This window comes from Paramisgurnus dabryanus, chromosome 1 (genome assembly GCF_030506205.2).
Source record: "Paramisgurnus dabryanus chromosome 1, PD_genome_1.1, whole genome shotgun sequence".
In the NCBI taxonomy this organism is placed as follows: domain Eukaryota; kingdom Metazoa; phylum Chordata; class Actinopteri; order Cypriniformes; family Cobitidae; genus Paramisgurnus; species Paramisgurnus dabryanus.
Window position 1 is genome coordinate 19,363,156 of NC_133337.1, and position 21,419 is coordinate 19,384,574.

The 21,419-nt window shown below is 38.9% G+C and overlaps 1 protein-coding gene across 25 annotated transcripts in view; it reads right to left on the bottom strand.

The window, feature by feature from the left end:
- Positions 1–386: 386 nt before the first annotated feature.
- plekha5 (pleckstrin homology domain containing, family A member 5) overlaps positions 387–21,419 on the bottom strand; it is a 135,645-nt gene continuing 114,612 nt past the window's right edge. For 6 of the 25 annotated variants that reach the window (XM_065273442.2, XM_065273440.2, XM_065273459.2 and 3 more), the window contains 18 exons: positions 16,334–16,453; positions 15,425–15,478; positions 11,787–11,867; positions 9,590–9,655; positions 9,172–9,252; positions 8,892–9,041; positions 8,705–8,806; positions 8,469–8,577; positions 8,311–8,354; positions 7,958–8,122; positions 7,258–7,381; positions 7,061–7,176; positions 6,600–6,806; positions 4,211–4,369; positions 3,989–4,128; positions 3,744–3,874; positions 2,418–2,540; positions 387–1,377 (listed from right to left, as the gene is read on the bottom strand). In XM_065273442.2, coding sequence (XP_065129514.1) covers positions 2,434–2,540; positions 3,744–3,874; positions 3,989–4,128; positions 4,211–4,369; positions 6,600–6,806; positions 7,061–7,176; positions 7,258–7,381; positions 7,958–8,122; positions 8,311–8,354; positions 8,469–8,577; positions 8,705–8,806; positions 8,892–9,041; positions 9,172–9,252; positions 9,590–9,655; positions 11,787–11,867; positions 15,425–15,478; positions 16,334–16,453 — 1,956 coding nt within the window. In that variant the 3' untranslated portion in view covers positions 387–1,377; positions 2,418–2,433. The remainder of the gene's footprint in view (positions 1,378–2,417; positions 2,541–3,743; positions 3,875–3,988; positions 4,129–4,210; positions 4,370–6,599; positions 6,807–7,060; positions 7,177–7,257; positions 7,382–7,957; positions 8,123–8,310; positions 8,355–8,468; positions 8,578–8,704; positions 8,807–8,891; positions 9,042–9,171; positions 9,253–9,589; positions 9,656–11,786; positions 11,868–15,424; positions 15,479–16,333; positions 16,454–21,419) is intronic. The other 19 variants (XM_065273456.2, XM_065273454.2, XM_065273455.2 and 16 more) reach the window with 16 other exon arrangements.

Here is a 21,419-nt window from a genome sequence, read left to right on the forward strand (position 1 = left end):
TACAATGCCAGTAAAAATTCTCATTAAATACAATAACAACCCACAGTGAATGGTTTGACAGCTGGCAGTGATTAATGTTGCAGAATAATTCACAGCAGATGAAGATTGTGCCATAAGAAAGTTTGACAGCTCCTTGTATTTACAGTTTATTTCGTAGACACTAACTTGTGGAGGTGGCCAATGGAAACATTTTTCTTGTACGGTGCTATAAGCGTGTAATAAATATGTAGTTGTTATATCTAAAAATTATAAATTTTATAGAATGTAAAAAATGTAAAAAATACTGTTGCAATGTTTATTGCATCAGAAACAAGCTTACCAGAAGCTTAAAGTTACTTGGGCTTGAAAACAAGTTGATACTCAAACAAGAGAAAATTCAAACTGCGTCATATGTAAGAACATCAACATTTATTTCACATGATATAAAACAGATGAAATATGAACATTTTGCATATTGACTCTGATACATAACCTCTTATGGTTCTTTGCTCTGCTCATAGTATGATGTACATTATATACACCATGAATTTTACAGTTTGTACATCAAAGTTAAACACCGAAACCCCGCTTATTGCTGTTTTAAAACTGTAAAACCATTACTTCCCGTGTGCTATTCTCCTCTAGGTTAAGACGCTTCAAAGCGCTGGAGCACAAACTAAAGCAAATCTCTGTAATACTCTTCTTTAAAACTGTAATACTCTTACTCGTCTCTCTATTTAAATATATCTCAGCCATAGAAAAATAAAAGATAAGCTGGAACATTCATGAGTGTGTCGGAAAACAGTGTGGAGGCTATTGCGACTATATCCATACAGATCATTTACAAATCCCATCTCTGTCGGCAGCAGTACTGTGGCACCTTATTGAAATTGTCTGTTTTACAGTTTATACACTAATCCTTTAATATCAACCGAGTAAAAAAAAGATCAATGGGAGTTACAGTGCAAAAGATATGAGTACTAATAATCGCATCCACCGACACTGGGTAAAACCTGGTAAAATTGATATAAAACAAGCAAACAATGAACACACCCCTTGTTAACTTCAATATAATATAATGTGATGTTGGGTATCATCTGTGTGTGTATATAAGGATCTGGATGCTGTAATGGACAGCATCTCAAACTCCCTCATTCACACTAAAATCATCAAACAGAATAAAACTCTGTGATCTAAAATATGCATAAAAACAAACAGTAATAGGAATATAAATAATCACTAGATTTGTATAATTTTTCCTTAAGGTGGTTGGCAAACTGGATGATTATTGAACTAAGGCCTGGACACAGTCTAGTCTGTGTTGGTCAGCTGATGCAGAAGTGGGCGGTACTTCAGACGTCCCATCACATACCGCCATTTACTGATGACAGTGAAGGGCTGTTGAAGGGAAAAAAAAACACATTTTACATATTTTTACATATATGACCCTGTCTGTGAAATCCAAACTAACGTCCCAATCTATGATGAGATTAGAAGCATCAAAGCATTGATTTCAATCCTACTCACTCAATATGAAAGATATCAAGGTTATATTTTTACTGAAATTATGTAGGATGAGTCGACCATTTTAAGGACCGTCTCAATCGCAAAATCCTTCCAGTGCACTGGAACATTCCCTGAAAATTCCCACAATGCAATGCAAAAATCAATGAGCAGATGGTCCCTATTACCGCCCTTACCGGAAATCATGTGACCTTTTGTCTTTCGTTTGTGAACATGCATGATTTCTGTGTGTTGTTATAGTAGATGTGGATTAGACTGAATCAGCTCTCCTCATCACTCTTAATTACACTGTTAATTACTGAAGCTTCATGTTTGCTGGGACACTATGATGCTAATCAACCCTAGTTGGGAGTCTAATTACTGTTTCATTTGTAAGGAGCCTTATTTTTCCTCGGAGAAGAGACAGATTAAAGCACGCACACACATATACACACAACTGTAAAAACCCTGTGCAATGATGCCAAACTCCTCAGAAAGCTCCTCCAGTAAGCTGCTATAAAATGTCCAGATGGATTTTGATGAGCAAATCTGTCTGAGTCATTACAGTCCGAGTAAAGGATTAACATTCACGTCTACTAAAACACATTCTAGTGAAATACCTCAAATTCAAGACTGCTTTACATTTTACATTCCAGTAACAACAATCCTACATAATGTAAACACCATTTATTGAATATATAACTTTGATATCTTTAATATGGACTGAGTAGGATCACATCAACGATTGAAATCAAACTTTGATGCTCCTCCTCTCATCATTAGACTGAGACTTTATTTATTTATTGCACTGCTAATGCAACGCTTTAGCAGTTGAGCTACTCGACTCTAATGACTTTTTGCATTAAAAATAAACAAGTGCACGGGTGTAGTGTTTGTTTGCGGCTTTAGATGAAGTTTATCAGGACGTCTCTTACTCTTTCATCTCTCCTCTCACACGCACATGAAGTGAGATCCATCTGTCAGCTGAGGGGGAGACGGTGGAGGCGGGGGAGAGGAGGAGGAGCTTGGAGATTGGGGTGGAGTTGACAGACTGTTCACTGCAAGACACACACAGCACATCCACAAACAAACAAACAAGCAGTTAATCACACACAGGACACATTAACACTACACAAGTCTTACATGACTGGTGTGATTAGAGACACAATAATGATCACAACACAGATGAGGAAGAAAATCATCCTGTATCACTCTGTAAAGGGTTAATTTCGCAAACAAATGTATTAATCAAATGGATGTAATAGTGAGTTTTATTATGCGAGTAATATAATACACAAGCACATGCTGGGAGTCTAAATCGATTTTTTTAGAATTTGGTACTCATTGTTTGTCAGACTACAAAATACAGTGATACATGCACAGTAAACTCATTCCCCGCCAGCCTTTTTTTTAAAAGTTGCCCACCAGCATTTTTTGTGATTTAAACAAAACGGGGGGGGGGGGGGGGTATTTTATCCCATCATTTATTCTCTTTTATAACCTCATAAATATGGGAAGGTTTCTTCAAAAATAAAAAAAATAAGTAAAAAGCTGAAATAATTGCATTTTTGTAAAGGAATTTTGTAGAATGATTATCAAAACAGAGACAGAGTTTAAAATTCATTAAATTAGTTTTTGCTTCAGTTTTTTTAAAAATTGGGAAAATAGTAGAATTATTACCGCAAAAACTCGTAAGGAAAGCATCACTGGCAGGAAAATGTTTTCTCTTAATTGACGAGATAACTCGTCAATGGCAGGGAAAGAGTTAAAGGGATAGTTCATCCAAAAATAAAAAAAATCTATCATCATTTTCTTACTCTCATGCTGTTACAAACCTGTATAAATGTCTTTGTTATGATGAACATGAAGGAAGTTATTTTGAGGAATGTTTGTAAACAAACCGATCATGAGCCCCATTCACTTCTATAGTAGGAAAAAGAATACTATGAAAGTGAATGGGGCTCATGAACGGTCCTCAAAATATCTTCCTTTGTGTTCACAAGAACAAAGAAATGAATACAGGATTGTAACAACATTTTTGTGTGAAGTATCCCTACATATCAATCACAGGTCAAAAATATATAACGCAACAGTTTCACAGCCAGGAAAACGGCACTGTTGTAAATTCTCTCAATTTACAAACCATGAGCAGCCTTCACACTTCACACACCACAGCAGGTTTAGTGTGATGTCACTGTTACACATACGAGGATGATGTTTAACTGTGAGATGGAGTTAAACGAAGCAGACGGCTCATTCACCTGTCATCAGCGTACTGTGTTTACTATTGGTCAGCTCATACGAGACATCCTGTGCCTTACTGGAGGCTTTTTCATCTTCCTCCTCTTCATCTTCCTCCGTGCCCACACGTACCATGACGGCAGTCTGTAAGCTGAGACAACCAGCAGAGCACAGGGCTTTAATACACATCAACACTAGGACACACCAACACTGTAGTATACTAGTAAGAATGAACGTTCAAGAGGAGCCGTAACCGTACCCGTACCTGTTTTGAGCGGGCAGAGTCTTGCGGTCCTCCACCGCCGGCTGACGTTTAGGGCCCTCCTCAGTTAGTATCGGTTTAGGACTTACACTCTTAAAATACGCCTCTTTAAAGGACTGGGATCGAAACACATCTGGTTTCTTCTGCAGAGACGGAAGATAGAAATAGTGTTTTGTTTGTTTTCTAAATAAACGAGGAAATCACCAGGATGACAATATTTTGTACCTTAATCTCCGGTTTGATCTTCTTAGGTTCTCCATCTTTAGCCGTCTTGCAGTTCTTCTCCGCGTCTTCCGGCTTTGCCGTCGGCTCTCGTTCCGTTGGTGATGCGACTCTGCGGTCGTCTGGTTCGTCTGGCGAGATGGACGGGCTCTTCTTACGTGTCTGAAAGAACAAACCCCTCATTAAAGTCCACCAAACACGCAGCGTCATCAGTTTAAGAAGTGCACTCGTAAAACGTTCGAGACTTTGACAGACGTTCATTTGTGAAGAGTGTAAGGAAAGCGGTCAGCCATCACAGCGCTGTGGGGAATAATTAGCCGTCCACCGACTCATCGCTCACTGTAACTTTGAATTACAGCGCTGTTTGAGCAAACCTCTCTTGGCAGCGTGGGTTTATGGGAGGAAGAACCCTGCGGAGCAGCAAGGCAGGGGGAACGATGGGTTTTAAAAAAAGTCAGTCAGTCAGGTTCACGTCATGGGTTTACTGAAGGACCCGCTGTGAGATTCATGTGTTTACCTGAGCTTTATTGTTCACTGATGTGAGACAGTCAGATTGTGGTCCTCTGTTTACATACAGCCAATCAGAGCATATTAAAGGCGCTCTAAGCGAATAATGTGCGACGTCACTTCCTGTTGATGTTTGAACTGTTTTCAAACAGACAGAGCGTAGCTAACTCCTCCCCCCCTCCCTTCCGTGCTTTCATGAACGCACCCAACCCCCACCCCCAAATCCTTCTTGTCGTTTATTGGCTGGAATACGTTGTTTTGTTTTGTGATGCTAGGTTTGGCCATTTGTTGATATTGCCATTTGTGAAGCCTGGGCTGTCTACAATGTTCGCGTTTTTTTACAGTTTGATCAGCGGACAGGCAGCAAGCAGATAGTGAGAAGATGTTTCCGGTATGTAACAAAAAATGTTTTATGGTCTAAAACGCTTCAATTCGCTTAGAGCGCCTTTAAGTGATTTATATATATATATATATATAGCTATGTCAAATCGGATTTCACGCATAAAGTGACCCACCGCTTACTCCTTACTGTAACCACACATAAGTACTGTAAAACAGACATAACTAATGGCATTAGTAAGTAACTAAATAGAAGTAAGGATGCCAACAACAGGAATGTTACAGTTTGTTAGTAGTTTGTAGTGTAGCGCTGTATTCATACGGTGCTTCAGCGTTAACATTTGATGGAGAGCGAGTGTGAAGCATGGCCATGATGCGATTGTCAAAGTGACAACAGCCAATCACAAAAAGGCTGCTTTTGTTTCGACAGCTAATGGACGGCGGTACTAAAAAGAGATTGGACAAAAAGGACCCACTTCAATGATTAATCTCTCTTCCATTTTTATGCTCCTCTGTTTTCCGATCTTGCATAAACGTAATTGGCTAGTGTCTGCACTAGGTTATTTGCATAAGGAGATCTAATTGGCTGACGCCAGTGTTGAAAGCTTGAAAAGGGACATTTTTAACAGGGTTCCAAAACCTTAGTTAACTTCAAATTCAAGGACCTTTCAAGGACTTTCCAGGTCCAATACCCTCAAAATCAAGGACTAAATGTGGGGACACATTTCAAGTGAGAGCAAGGTAACTTTGTGTTACCTTTAAAGATACATTGTTTTAGTTCCCTTTCGAGAGAATTCGCGTTGTGTCACTGCGGTGACACTTTGGGGACGCCTCCAAGGGTAAGTGCGTCTGAATGTGTATATCAAATTCAACCAATAGTGAGGCTTAACGACAAAGACAAGGTGACGCTGGAGCCAGGAAGTATATCTCTATCTGAAATATTGCCAAAGATGGCGTTACAGGGACACAGGAAGTATGGCAAGGGAGATGCAGCGCCTCGTTCCCTTCTCAGAGAACAACAGTTACATACGTAACCCAAGGCGCTTTTATTTGTCAAACAGAACCATGCAAAAAATCATTTTGGTATGAATCAACATTCGCATACAGAAGATTTAAACATTTAAGCGAACAGTTTAGCACGTGTGCTTAAAAAGTCTAGATTTTTTTTATATTATCCTTACACTACATAATGTTATATTATGTGGATATGATTTGGAATAATATAGATTTTTCCAGAAAATCAAATAAAAAAAGATTCAAGCACTTTCAATGACTTGTATCTATGTATTTATATTTTCAAAAACTTCCCAGGGCCTTGAATTTTTCTCCCCAGATTCATTAATTTTCAAGGATTTCAAGGACCCGTGGGAACCCTGATTTTAACCTCTGCCACGAGCAACGCCAGTAAAGCGATGCCAATGGATTCACAATTCTGTTCGCCAAAGCATAACGTCACCCATTTAAATTAATCAAGAAACACTGATGCCCCCTGTGTGAATGAATAGTGAGTGCTCAAATAAACCCCAGACATGATGTGTGCCGCTACCTGTAGTGTATAATATTGTGTGTTGTCTTTAGTGAAAGAGAGGCTACGACACAGCGAGCCGTCCTCTCTCCTCCGCTCGCGCAGCGCCCCCTGCTGGTGCCGCCTGATTCGCTCCATTTGCTCTTCCACGCTCATGCGAGTCCGACCCACCTCGAGTGCGGTGCTCATGTGATCTACAGTGCTGTGAGGACGGTCCTGCGGATGAGACTGAAAACACACACAACTTTCAAGAAAATATGCAGAAAAACCAAATGTGCTTTCACTTTGCATTTCACTTTGTCTATTATGATCCAGTAATGAGAAACTATATCAACAGTGGCCTTGGTTATTCTTTAAATGTATGATTTATTATGTGCAGCGTTGTAAAGTCATGTGACAAAATGTTTATTAATGCATTGCAGACACTACATAATAAATAACCACCGTGACTGACTCATATAGGTATTTTGATATGCACATACTGTTCTGGGATCAGGTTTCTTGCTCTTCCTCAAAGTCACGTAAGAGGCAATAGTGGAGGATTCAGGCATGGGTGATTTGGTCCTTGGGCTCACCACACCGACAGGGTAAACTATACCTGAAACAGAGAGACAGAGGGTCAACAGCAGGTCTGGGTTTACGAGTCTCCGATCAGAAATGATGCGGTTTGTCAGGATACCTTTGGTAATGGTGGGCGGCTCTTTCTCTGCGGTTTGTTCGGATTTGTCTTCTCCGTTACTCTCGTCTACCTCAGCTACTGTGGTAAGTTCAGGCTCACTTTTATAAAGTCTGTAATCTGGACCCTAAAGAGCAGAGAGTTAAACATTATTTACAACACACACACATTCAATAAAACATCATATGATGCCGCATGACCATGACTTAAAGGGCAAATGGAAATGAAAAAGTAGGAGGAGAAAATATTTAACAGAAAACATGAGGCTCACAAAGACGCTGTGTCTGTTTGTATACTGAATGGTTTAGTGATGAGGATTGTGGATGAATTGGTAAATGTGCAATGACGTTGAACCTTGGATGAAAACCAAAATTTTAAAATCACGCAAACAAAAAGTGGTCCACTGATCAAGGTCTTTAATTGGCCGCTGATGATGATACCCAAAAAGCAGCATTGCTAATGGTCAACGTAATACCTATAAAAGCCAAAATCAGTCAAGTTTGATTTTTCACTTTTTTTGAATAACAGTTAAGCCAATGAAAACATAACCCTAAAAACATAAACTGGAAAATAACTTAAACCTGTTTAAAAATGTAGGGTTTGGGTTGATATATGAGGTTAAATGAAAATGATTGGGGTTTCTGATGTCAGGATGAATGGGTTTGGGGTTGACGGGTAGGGATGGGTCACAGCTGTCTCTTACGCTGTGTGCACCGTTGCGTTGGGCGGCTTTGCGGTCTTCAGGCCTGTGAGGTGTGGTACGGGGCGCGTGGGGCTGGCCGGAGCCGACGGGGGGCAGAGGGGGCAGCGGCGGAAGATCTCCCCCCTCATAAGAGTACGGGAGAGGAGGCCGAGGGGGCACGGAGTCCTACAGATCGCAGACAACGGCAAAGTGAAGGCAGCTGCCATGGGCAACAACCAACCCAAAGTAGCATAATGCATGAATATACTTTTGAATATACAGGTGAGCGTTTGTTTGAGGGTCTAAGATTGGATGTGTGTGTGTGTGTGTGTGTGTGTTAAATATAATTCATTTTATAATTCATTTACACTCACTTCACTTTTATGCAGGTTTGATAGAGGATTTGCACCAGGAAAACCTACAAATAACAGACAGAAAACAGAATTTGTTCATTAAATATATTAAGTGTCCATTTTGTACCATGCACCTCATATTTTAATGGTTTAGTTAAACCTGATTTCCGTGTTTTTACTTGGTTCTGTGGTCTTCTTAGGTTTGTTCTTGCTTAGCGCCTCCATCACATCCTGGATTCTCCACAGCTCCTTCTGGATCTGAACGTGTTTTTGACTGGGAGGCTCCGTCTGGACACACACACACACACACTTAATGAACACCTGCCCTTTTCTGTGAAATTATTTTTGTCATGGCACAGCATGCAGTGTGTAGTAAGCACATATTTTTTTCAGTAAACAGTATTCCTGATGTCACCTGTGGGCTTCCAAGGGCCTCTAGTTGCTCCAGCAGGTTACTCTTAGACAGAGTGACATCGGCCTCGAGTCGATCAAACTCTCTGCAGCTACGCTCCAGTTCCTGTTATCAGCATATGGAGTGATTGTGTAAGAGTCGTATCATTAAAACCCTGCTTACAGACCGGAAGTGTGTGCGATATACGTACAGAAGCCACGCGCGACACCTCTCTGCACGTGCTCAGTAGGCCGCTCTGCAGCACATCTCTCTGCTGGATGACGCTCTGGACTGCTGCTGGATTATCTGCGCTCATCTCGATCTCCTGACTGGCCGACAGTAACGCAGTCTCCAGCGTGTGCTGCAGCCAAACACATGCAGACAAGCATCAGATACTGAAGCATTCCCGCATTAACTACAATAATGCACACACACACACACACACGCACACACACACACACACACACACACACACACACACACACACACACCTTTTCTCTATGAAGCTGCTGCAATTTTTCTTCTTGAGTTCTCACAACTTTGTCCTGCTCACAAAGTCGACTTAACTTCGCCTGAAACAACAGAAGAGTCACAATGAGTCAATTTTAATCAAGTTTTCTGACCAATAAAGATTTAGTAAAGACACATTTTAGTAAAGATTATGATACAAAACATAATTTTAGACAGAAATTGAAGTCTTTAAATTTTTTTTAAATATATTATTATAAATGTAATAAAATGCATTAATGTTTCATAGTTGTGGCACAACTTTTTTCATTGTCTTCTGGTAAATTCCTCAGATATCTCCTCAAAACTTGTGATGCTTTCGTATAATATCAACTACAATATCTCATTTGATGATGGTAGCACAAAGTTTGCTGCATGAAAACTCAAGATGAAGATACTTACATCTATATCTAATTCCTCTGGTCTGTATGAATAGGAGCTTTCTCTGTACTCTTCTGGACTTATCTGCTGAAATGATAAGCAAATGACATATATAGAGACTATATGCACTATTCAAATGATACACTATACAGTGTTTTATATGTTTTTAAACATGTGTTCAGCAAATGAAGCGATGGAGCAAGCAACATGGATCAAGTGAAGCTATTTGAAAACACAGTTATTGATTTATTATTGCTTTACTTTCATTAAATTATTAAATATCATCTTTAGCGTCAAATAAGATGTTCATAGGATATTAAAACAGACTGACTGTAAAACAATAATGTCAATAAAATACTGAAACAGGAGTTTATGGCACTGAACCGAACTATTGTATTCATATAACAGTATTGACAGTAGTCTATACAGTTAAATACACTAACACTGGACACAAATTCAGTGTTACCACACAATACACAATAACATGCAAACTCCATCTAAACAGTTTGGAGAAAGCAAATGGAAACATTCAATGAAAATTCTTGTTTCTCACACACGCACGCACGCACACAGTAGTTGTGAGTAGTTTTTTTAAGCATCCATTTTGTTGGACTTAATGTGCTTCAACAACATCTGCTACCAAAAGCAAAAAAAAAATCACAAATTTGCTCAACAGCAATCGTGCCAAGACATCTGCTATTGGATACCAGAAGGACCCAGAAATGGGATTTTGGCAGAAAAAAAAAAATGAAAGATACACATGTCCTTCATTACACCTGGACAGATCATGTGCAGAAGTCTGCCGAGTAATCTGCCTGTTCGCAAAATAAAAAAGTTTGTGAGGAGAAGTCAACAAAAATCTGCTCACAAATCATTTCAGTGACTTCCTGTAATAGACAAAAACTGTCAAACTGACTGAGCTTGATTATAAACACCAGAAACCAACTGGATTTTGACTGAAAAGTCAAAGAAAATTTATGGAGGAAATACTGAGGAAAAAAAATGCATTTCTCTTTAAAGGGACACTCCACTTTAAAATCCACATTAAAATGCTCATTTTCCAGCTCCACTAGAGTTAAACATTTGATTCTTACCATTTTGGAATCCATTGAGCTGATCTCCAGGTCTGGCGCTAGCACTTTTAGCATAGCTTAGCACAATCCATTGAATCTGATTAGACCATTAGCATTGCGCAAAAAATAACCAAAGAGTTTTGATATTTTTCCTATTTAAAACTTGTCTCTTCTGTAGTTAAATCGTGTAGTAAGAAAATAGTTTTTTTCAATAGCAGGGGACTATTTTCGGCAGTGCGTAATATCACTACGCCTTCTGCAGCCGTGTTACATCAGCAAAGTCCTTGATTATTACGCTAGTTTGAGAGTATAGTTCCTAGCCATATCTGCTTAGAAAATCACAACTTTAAATTTTCCGTCTGTCTTAGTACACAATATAACTACAGAAGAGTCAAGTTTTAAATAGGAAAAATATTAAAACTCTTTGGTTATTTTTAAGCGCGATGCTAATGGTCTAATTAGATTCAATGGATTATGCTAAGCTATGCTAAAAGTGGGAGCGCCAGACCCGGAGATCAGCTGAATGGATTCTAAAACGGTAAGAGCTGGAAAATGAGCATATTTAAAAAAAGTGGAATGTCCCTTTAAATAAACTGTGTGAATAAATCACGCACAATAAGACGGAGAACATGCATAAAGTAAATCTCATTTCATGTTGACAAATTTTGCATTTGCTATCTTTAGATCTTGTTGTATTTCTTTACATGTAAAGGCAAAAAAAAAAAAAAATAGCTCCCAGGTTTACTAAACACATTCACTCGGTGCTTTCAAGTAGGTCCTGTACTTGCATTGCCGCAGGCTGACCTCCTCGATTACATAAGGTTTACGGTCATACACCACACACTCTGCAACTACACCAACACACAAACGCTGGCATGATAGATGAAGCCATTGCTAATGAAACAACACATTAGCACCAGCAGCCGGTTGGATAGCTCTGACACGCCTTGCATTGCGGAGGAAGACATGCCAACCAGTTTGATTTTCAATAAAAAAATAACAACAACAAAGACCAATGGGATGTGCAAGAACGAAACCGGCACAGAATGGGGCAGTGAGGGGGTGGAGCTTCCAGGTGGAGGAACAAAGAGGCGGGCCTATGACACAAGGTGAGAGGAGCATAACCATGTGTTCCAAGACCTTACTTGCTGGTACAGTTGCGGCCTTGGCGCCGAGTTTTCAATCATAGTGTGAATCATGAAGATAACTGGCTCATTTTCCTTCATCTAGTACGTGAGGAGGAGGAGTAACAACCATTATCAGAGCACAGCAACATACAGGCTGTGTGTTTGCACAGTTTCTGACTCACACATTACACATCTGGTATATTTGTGAATGGAAATGATGTTTACTCATCTTTTGTTATCTCTTCCAGAATAATGAATAAACACTTCAGTAAAACAATAAAATATAAAATTACTAGAAACGTTTTTCAGTTTTGTTGAGAGAAGACGCTTTGGAGGAAAAACGCTTCTGAACGTCACTCAAGATTTAACCTTTTCTAAACAATAAGACAAAAGAGCAGAGACAAAAGTCCATCAAAACAACCCAATGTCCAACACAGTCCATGGATTTAAAAGAGCAAATGTTTACTGGAATCCAGGGTTGCCACTAACAGATTAATCGATTAATCTATTATTTTTCGATTAATCGTATACTAAGCTTAGCAATTATGAAAAAAACTAATTCAGGGTATTTATGTGTAAAAGGTATTTTGAAATTAAGGCAGCTCAAACCTGCATTTTAGTCTGTAACTAGGATAAGCCCTGTCCGGAAATCTGCCCCTGTATTATTAAAACTCTTTTGGGGGTTTCCCGGACAAGGTTTATCCTAGTCCAAGACTTACATGTATATTTGAGCTGCCTTCATTTAAAAACACCTTGTATTGACATATTTTGACATATAACATTGTTTTGTCTCAAGATGCACACCAGTATTGTTTTTTGTAAGGTTTGTTTGAAAAAAATACTTAAAGGTATAGCGGAAGATTTTCGTTTTCCGGGTGGATCACCACTGTTATTGGTCATCCCAGATGTCAATCATTCTGATTATATGTTGACGTATAACCGTCGCACGTGCTCGCCTCTACGTTCGCTTTCTGCACATGCGCACTTTCACGTGTATGTGTGTTGTGCTACGGTTTCAACCATTCATTGAAGGTCGCGTTCTCACTGTGTTTTTTTCAAAATGTCTGAGGGTCGCAAGAGAAAAAGTGTCTACAAATTGTATGACAAGAAGAGAAAGGACTATAAATAAAGAAACAAGACCAGAATGTTTATGGGAGACTATTTCACACGCTGGCGTGAGCTAAAAGGACAGGTTGGGCTTCCCACGCGAAGTTTCTACTAGAAAGGTACATTTTGTCATGCTATTTGGAGAAATCCATTTAAAATCACTGCTGGTAAAAGTTGATGTAAGCTATGATTTGCGATGCTAGCCCTGGCACAAGTCACGAACCGCACAGACACGGTAAACATGCCGACAGAAACTTGTAAACAGAGCGAAGAGAAGAACTGAGCTCCTGTACGCTCTCTCTCTGTCTCGTGCACGCGTTTAACAGGCGTTCCCTCTCAGGAGCATTTTTTTAAAAATATCGAGGGGCGGTTCTTTTAAATAATTCGGGAAAATCTTCCGCTATACCTTTAAATGTCCTAATATAACTAAGCCCTAGTCCTGGATTAATCTAAACCCTGTCCAGGAAACCGCTCCTATATGCTGTGGCTTCCCAAACAGGGCTAATCCCAGACTTAAATGTTTATTTAAGATTGCACTGACATATCTTAAAATATATCAGTGCTAAAGTTTTGTCTTAAGATTCACACCAGTAATGTTTTTTGTAGGGTATGTTTGTAAAAACTACTTAAAATGTCCTAATATAACTAAGGCCTACTCCTGGATTAACTGAAACCCTGTCCGGGGAACTGCCCCATAATCTTTCATTTTGAACCTTTAACACAAAACACCAAAGTTTGTCCATTTTTTTTTTAAACTTACTTAAAGCAGGGGTGTCCAAAGTCGGTCCTGGAGGGCCTGTGTCCTGCAGAGTTTAGCTAAAACTTCCCTCAACACACCTGCCTCAAAGTATCTAGTCTGCCTAGTAAGACCTTGATTAGCTGGATCAGGTGTGTTTGATTAGGGTTGGAATAAAACTCTGCGGAGACACCGGCCCTCCAGGAGCAGGAGTGGACACCCCCTGACTTAAAGGAACAGTATGTAGGATTGTGGCCAAAACTGGTACTGCAATCACAAAACTTGTGGCTAAAACTGGTACTGCAATCACACAACTGGTGGCCAATACACAACATGACAACATAAACATCATTTGAGGGCTGCAACTCCACTTTTTAAATGACAATATCCTGGCCAGACCACTGTTGTCAGTGATATAAGTATTTGAAATTAAAATGATTTCTTAATGTCTAGTGACATATCAGGGCCATTTTATGATTAATTGATATCAATTTTTACATACTGTTCCTTTAAATATTCAAAATATAAACAGACGTATTGAGTTTGGGCTGCAACAACAAATCAAAAATTTGATAATAGTCGATAATATTCTGTTATGAAAATGGTGTTCAACGAAAAGTCATTTAAAAATTGATTAATTTAGTCTGTGAAGTCACTTGCCTACCGCCTCATCAAAACTGCATAGAGGCATGTCTGCACCAAACATCATGAGCTCCTAGTTTATAAATAGCAATGATTGACAGGTCGATGTTAGAGACAAATGGGCAATGTGTGTTAATAAAAGCATAATTTGACTTAGTCTTTGTATGGGGCAGATGCGGCTGACTTTAATTATCCATTAGGGATGCTCCGATCAGAATTTTTGAAGCTGATACAGACAGAGTATTTAATTTGTGAGGTAAATGAAAGTTTAAACTGTCAAAACTTTAAAACGCATGCAAATAATTTACTTTCGGCAAAAGGATGCAATGTCCACGATAGGTATGTGTTGTATATGCTGTTAAATGGGGAAGTGAAGACGCATCGCACTGTTTGGACAGCAGCAAGTCCTCATAAAAATACATATCTCTGTAAAGGCAAAGAGAGAAATCCAAATTTGCAGGTAGCACATAAGCAACAGGTTAAAATGGGAGCATCCCTATTAACCATGCAACTCATACTCTGTTAAGATGGGGTAGTGGGCAAATGACGCCACAGACCAAACTATCAATAATGACTAATTACATTGTTAATGACTTATTGTTGTACACAAAGGTTTTGTTTTTACCGTACATTATCGATTATTATCAAATATTAGATTAGTTACAGCACTAATTGAGAACTCAAGCGCTCCCTGGTGACGTGTGCACACCAACTAATCAATAATAACATTTGCTGACAATGATTTTTAAAATCGATTATTATCAATTCGTTGTTAACTCTTTCACCGCCAGCGTTTTTAAAAAAAGTTGCCAGCCAGCAACTTGCTGGACACAAATGAAGGGACTTCCATAGAGGAAATAAAAATACTATGGAAGTCAAATGGTGCAAGCTGGTTACAAATATTTCTCTAAATATCTTCCTTTGTGTTCAGCAAAACAAAGAAATCTACACAGGTTTGGAACAACTTAAGGGTGAGTAAATCATGACAGCATTTTCGTTTTTAGGTGAACTATCCCTTTAAGATACAGATAATGTAACATATAAACTGAACCTTAACAAAACATGACTGAGAGACTTAGCCGAGTTTAATTTGTGCTATAATAAAAACCAAAGAATTAAGAGACAACACCCGAGTCAGAGACCGAAAGTGAGAAACAGGAAAGACCCTCACCTGACCGTCCAGGTACATGAGGTTCCTCTGTAGGTGATGAGAAAGAATTTCACTCTAGAGAGGCCAAGAGAGAGAAGATGAGACGAGAGCAGTGAGAAAACATGAGACATAGAGAGAGAGACGTCGTGGGAGATAAAGACGCCAGAGGAGGGGAGGTGCAAAACGACTACAGAAGCCATTCAATGCAGTCAAAGATAACAACCGCAACAAAACTCTGACTCTGCAGCAAAGCTCCTGCATCATGCACGTCTATAGGGCTGAGTAATGATTAGATTATTTCAATAGTTCAAACTCAATAGTCCAGTTTTAATTATTATATAATCATATATATATATAATAAAATAACATGCACTGTGACAGTAACAAACCATTGGTTATTTCATATACTAATGGATTCATTTTAATACTGTATTTTTACCATCATAAACACACAAAGTTAATATAATGCAACAACTCGGAGTAAAGTGTTTGACAAAAGTTTATCAAATTCATCAAATCACTATATTTACCCAGCCCTATAACGTCTATAAGCCAAACGCAGTAAGCCAGATAAGCAAATCTGAAATCAAATCTTTGCATATAAACTCCAGCTTCCCCTGAAGATCATGTTCCTTAGACCACATCACTACATTCATGCTACAGACGCTCAAAACATGATCAAACCTCGGGGGCTGAAGGCACTTTCAAAATGTTAGTACACAAAAAGGATATTTTTTATGCTACACGTACATTAAATCTTCAGACATCGATCCACGACAGCATGCGGCAGCAATGGGAAAAACACCAAACTAGGAAATAAAAGGGGCGGGGAGGGGTGGCAATGCGGGTGGGCGGGTCTTGATGGGGTAAGGCATACTAAGAAGCCCTTTATTTGGGGATGCACAGGACAGCACGTGTGATCCAGCTGACCTTTGGGTTGGCAGCATCGAGGTTTAGCTGCATGAGCTGGGTGAGCGTGTGCTCACGGAGGCTGTTAAGCTCCGCCTGTTGTCGGCGTAGTTTGATGAGCAGTAGGGTGAGTTCCTCCGGCTGTAGCGGGGGTCATATCAAAGTGATATCAGACTAAAGTTGGTCAGTCAATTTGAAAAGTTTGAAACAAACCTCACCATGAATGACCAACTTTTAAAAAAGCTCTACTGTAAAACCTTATGAAACCTTTAAAGCTGAATTATCACAAAACCAAATATACGAATTGCTTTGGTTTTTTCATCACTTTTGCAAGTTGCTTTGGATAAAAGCGTCTGCATAAATGTAAATACAGGTAAGAAAAAGGTTCACATCTCAACAGCTGTGCAAAAGGTCCTGCGATTTTATCTTATGATTTAACACTCCAAATATTAGAAAATATTTAAAAAAGGCTTTAATCGAAAACAAGAGGTTAATTCACCATATTCAATTCCATGCGCTGTAACAAAAAAGTATTAAATAGGCATCTAGCAATAACAAGTAAAGCGCATATGGAGGAATGGAGCTCTTAATATTTCAATAAGTGACCGTAGGCTTTTTCTATTATAATGTTCTTGTACTTGAAAAGACTGAAGTAGACCAGGCATTATCTGCCCATTTCATTTTGTGTTATTGAAATAAACAAGAGCTTAATAGAAAAAGCTTAACAGGGAAAGACTTTTAGATTTTAAGTTTTGATGATCCAAAGGGCAAAACTAATAATTACGGTGTATACTGTCAGAAAAAAAGGTTTAAAATGTTACCTTTTCTGTCACTGGGGTGGTACCCTCAAAGGTTCAGTTTTGTACCTTTTATGGCTATACAACACATTGAAATGTTGTACCTTTTGGGGTACAATATTATACCTTAAGGACCTATTGTGTACCTTTTAAGGACCAATTTTGTACCAGATAAATGTTAGTGGTACAAAACATTTAACTGTACCTTTAAAGGTACACAATAGGTCCTTAAGGTATAATATTGAGGGTACCACCCCAGTGACAGAAAAGGTACAATTTTAAACCTTTTTTTCTGACAGTGTAGACATTACATTTAATAGAGGATAACAAGACGTTTTTATAAATTATTGTTCATTCATTCATTATTGATTGTTCAATAAATTACTATAAATGAGAGAGTCTACACTGTGATGAATTAAAGGGACACTCCACTTTTTTGTAAATATGCTCATTTTCCAGCTTCCCTAGAGTTAAACATTGGATTTTTACAGTTTTGGAATCCATTCAGCCGATCTCCGGGGCAGGCGCTACCATTTTAGCATAGCGTAGCATAACTCATTGAATCTGATTAGACCGGGGTGTCCGAAGTCGGTCCTGGAGGGCCGGCGTCCTGCAGAGTTTAGCTAAAACTTCCCTCAACACACCTACCTCAAAGTATCTAGTCTGCCTAGTAAGACCTTGATTAGCTGGGTCAGGTGTGTTTGATTAGGGTTGGAACAAAACTGCAGAGACACCGGCCCTCCAGGAGCAGGATTGGACACCCCTGGATTAGACCATTAGCATTGCGCTAAACAATAACCAAAGAGTTTCGATATTTTTCCTATTTAAAACTTGACTCTTCTGTAGTTACATTGTGTACTAAGACCGACGAAAAAATTAAAAGTTGCGATTTTCTAGGCGATTTCGCGAAAATAGTCCCCGGCTATTGAAAGTTACCAAGGGGACTATTTTCAGGTGCTGCGTAATATCACTACGCCTGCTGCAGCCATAGTACGACAGCAAAGTCATTGATTATTACGCTAGAATGAGAGTATAGTTCCTAGATATATCTGCCTAGAAAATCCCAACATTTATTTTCCGTTGGTCTTAGTACACGATGTCCCTACAGAAGAGTCAAGTTTAAAATAGGGATGTCCCGATCCGATCACGTGATCGGAAATCGGCCCCGATCACGTGGTTTCAGACTCGATCGGAATCGGACGTTACCTCCCGATCAGGACTCGGATACATATGCAGGGTTTAAAATCCATTAAGTTCTCGCGCTGCTCCGCGCCAGTGTACGCGCTGCGCTGGTGCGTGTGAACTGAAGAGAATAGGCTTGTTCGACTTCATCCGGCTGCCGGTTCTTGTGGTGCTGCATGACGTCAAAGTTCCGCGAGAACGATTTAAAAGCAAACTCCTCCGTATGATTTCGCGGATCACTCTCGCGGTAGTTTGACGTCACCCGGCTGTCGATTGTTGCGGCGCCGCATGAAGTCGAACAAGCCTATTGATGTGCTTTCATTCATAGGCTTCACACTCGTGCGTGCAAGGAACCCACGACAAAACCGCGTTTTTACCGCTCATTTAAACGACGCGTTGATCGTTATTGTCAACATGTGCTCAGACGCAGTTCCGCGTCTCACTCAGAACCTCAAGAACGCGCATTCGCGCAGGATCATTTGACATTACTGTAGAGATGAGAGAGAGAGAGAGAGAGAGAGAGAGAGAGAGAGAGAGAGAGAGAGAGAAAGAGAGGTAAGAATGGTGCCTATGTCGAAAAAACTTAATAGAAGTCTAGAAACAAAGTATTAAAGTATGTATAGCCATGTCACTCATCTCATTACAAAATGTTAACTAGATAACTGGATACAACTGATTGTATAGTTTAATAAAATAATGTATTTTGATTATACAAATGAATCACGACCTAACTATAGGTATTTTATAACTAACTGCTGACCAGCTTAGGGAATCTATGGCTAATTTATAAGATATATTGCTGAATCAGTATGTTGTTTTTCTTGTTAATTGAGTCTTTTTGGGTAGTCTATCTTATGCCTAGAATGAGTCAAGGAGGTTAAGTCTTATAACTTCATTCAAAGTTTGATCAATTGTGCATAATGACATGTGCACCAAATGCATATAGGGTGTCAGACTCATAGATTTGCATTATTTAAAGTTCAGGTTTTAAAGTTTGGGTCAACATGTGGCACAGCTTTAAAACTGAAACTTATAAAATCCTATCAGAGATACAAAATGTCATTGAAACACACCCAGTGGCTTTGCTGTCATCAGGATTAAACATGTTACCCCTCGAACCCTCCCTCCAAACAGAGCCTCCCCACAAAACAAACCCCAATTTAACCCCTGAACATATATAGTATATATTCATTATTTTTTAACACATCTGTAGTTATGCGCTGGCACAGAGTTAGACTCTTTTGACTCTACACAGAAACAGCAATGTGTGCGGCATGACATAAGGAGCATCCTGGACTGGTTCTGTTTTTTCGCTCTTCTTTATTCTTTTTTTTTATGTATTATAGAAGTATCGGATCGGGACTCGGTATCGGCAGATACTCAAAATCAAATGACTTGGACTCGGACTCGAGGGCAAAAAAACCTGATCGGGACATCCCTAGTTTAAAATAGGAAAAATATCAAAACTCTTTGGTTATGTTTTGCGCAATGCTGATGGTCTAATCAGATTCAATGGATTATGCTAAGCTATGCTAAAAGTGGTACTACCAGACCCGGAGTTTGGCTGAAAGGATTCCAAAATGGTAAAAATAAAATACTTAACTCTAGGGGAGTTTGGAAATGAGCATATTTTCAAAAAAAGTTGAGTGTCCCTTTAAAGCTCATTTGTATGGCAGTATAAACTCCTAGGATAGACGCCATATTCAATTTTTCACAAAAGACGAATCAGGGACATTTTGTACAACAAGTTTTTCAATATTGTCAAAGTTTCGTTCAATTAATGATTCACACACGAGCTACACAACAGTACAACCAACTGAACAGAAAGTTCTCATATACTTCGTAACCTTGGTTTTATTTGTGTATTTATGCAGTCTTTCTTGACTACGGTCCATTTAGACACATTTAAACCTTTGTTTACTTCATGATAACCATCCTCAACCTTTAGTCTAGACCAGGGGTCGGCAAGTAACTTTGGCCGCGGGCCAATATTTTTTTTAGCCAGTAGATGGCGGGCCAACTGCTGTTGGCACACTTACGTCTTATTTTGAATTAGCCTAGTATAGGCTATCTGATCTTTTGTCAAGAAACATTGTCTTTATTTCCTATTTAAAATACGAAAGACGGCATTAAAAATGGCTAAAAACATGGTTATGGGTCTTTATGGGTCTGTGTATCATTCGTTCAATCGTTTTTTAAATTAAAAACAAAAATGAAAAAATTAACCACCACGGGTTTTCTGATTGTGTGCTCAGATAAAAAATTAATTACTGGATTAGACAATTTTTTTATTTAACACCTTTATAGGCATAATATATAAATGAAATCATTTTAAACAGATCAAGTACTATTAGTGGTAACATTACAGGCATTTATGCTCTCATGAAAGACTCTTACAGTCCGACTTTTGAACTGTATTCCTTTTTTTATTAATATTTATCCGGGACACACACATACACACCTAAGGTTTAAGGAGGTCTCCGCTTTTTGTCCAGCTCCGACAAGGTTCTATTCAGTAAACCGCTTAAAATACACTCTGTGTTCACCAGCTTTATTTCCCGACCTGACGGGTCCGCAAAACTTAACGTTAGATCTCGTTCCCAGAATCTCAAATTCAATGTCTCTAACGAAAAAAGAGAGATGAAGTAGCCTATAACGATTATAAATGTTATACAAAAATTGTGTTCGTGCCAATATAAATATTATTTTAACATTGTATTGTTAGCAGAGAAAAAATGTCACAGAAAAAATAATGAAATATAAATAATAAATTAAATAGGACAAAGCCTCTCACTCAAACCGAAACCATTGGTTGCAGAGTTGCTGTTCAAACAAATTGCTGAAAATCCTCCTTTGCCAAATGTATTTTTAAAAGGAGGTAAAGATCAAAGAACTATGCATTAGGAAAATTAATAATGGCTTTATTTTAATAGACATGTAAAACCATATTTTGGCGGATTACTTTTATTTTTTAACGAATTTACCTGCCCATTTAGTCTTAATAATTAACGATAAACGAACTTGACTTGCTGTCGAACCTAAGGTCGGGCTCGAGCCCCAAGTTCAAGTAACAGAACAGAACAGTAGATTCCTTTAAAATCTACGTTAAAAGTGTAATAGTTAAAATA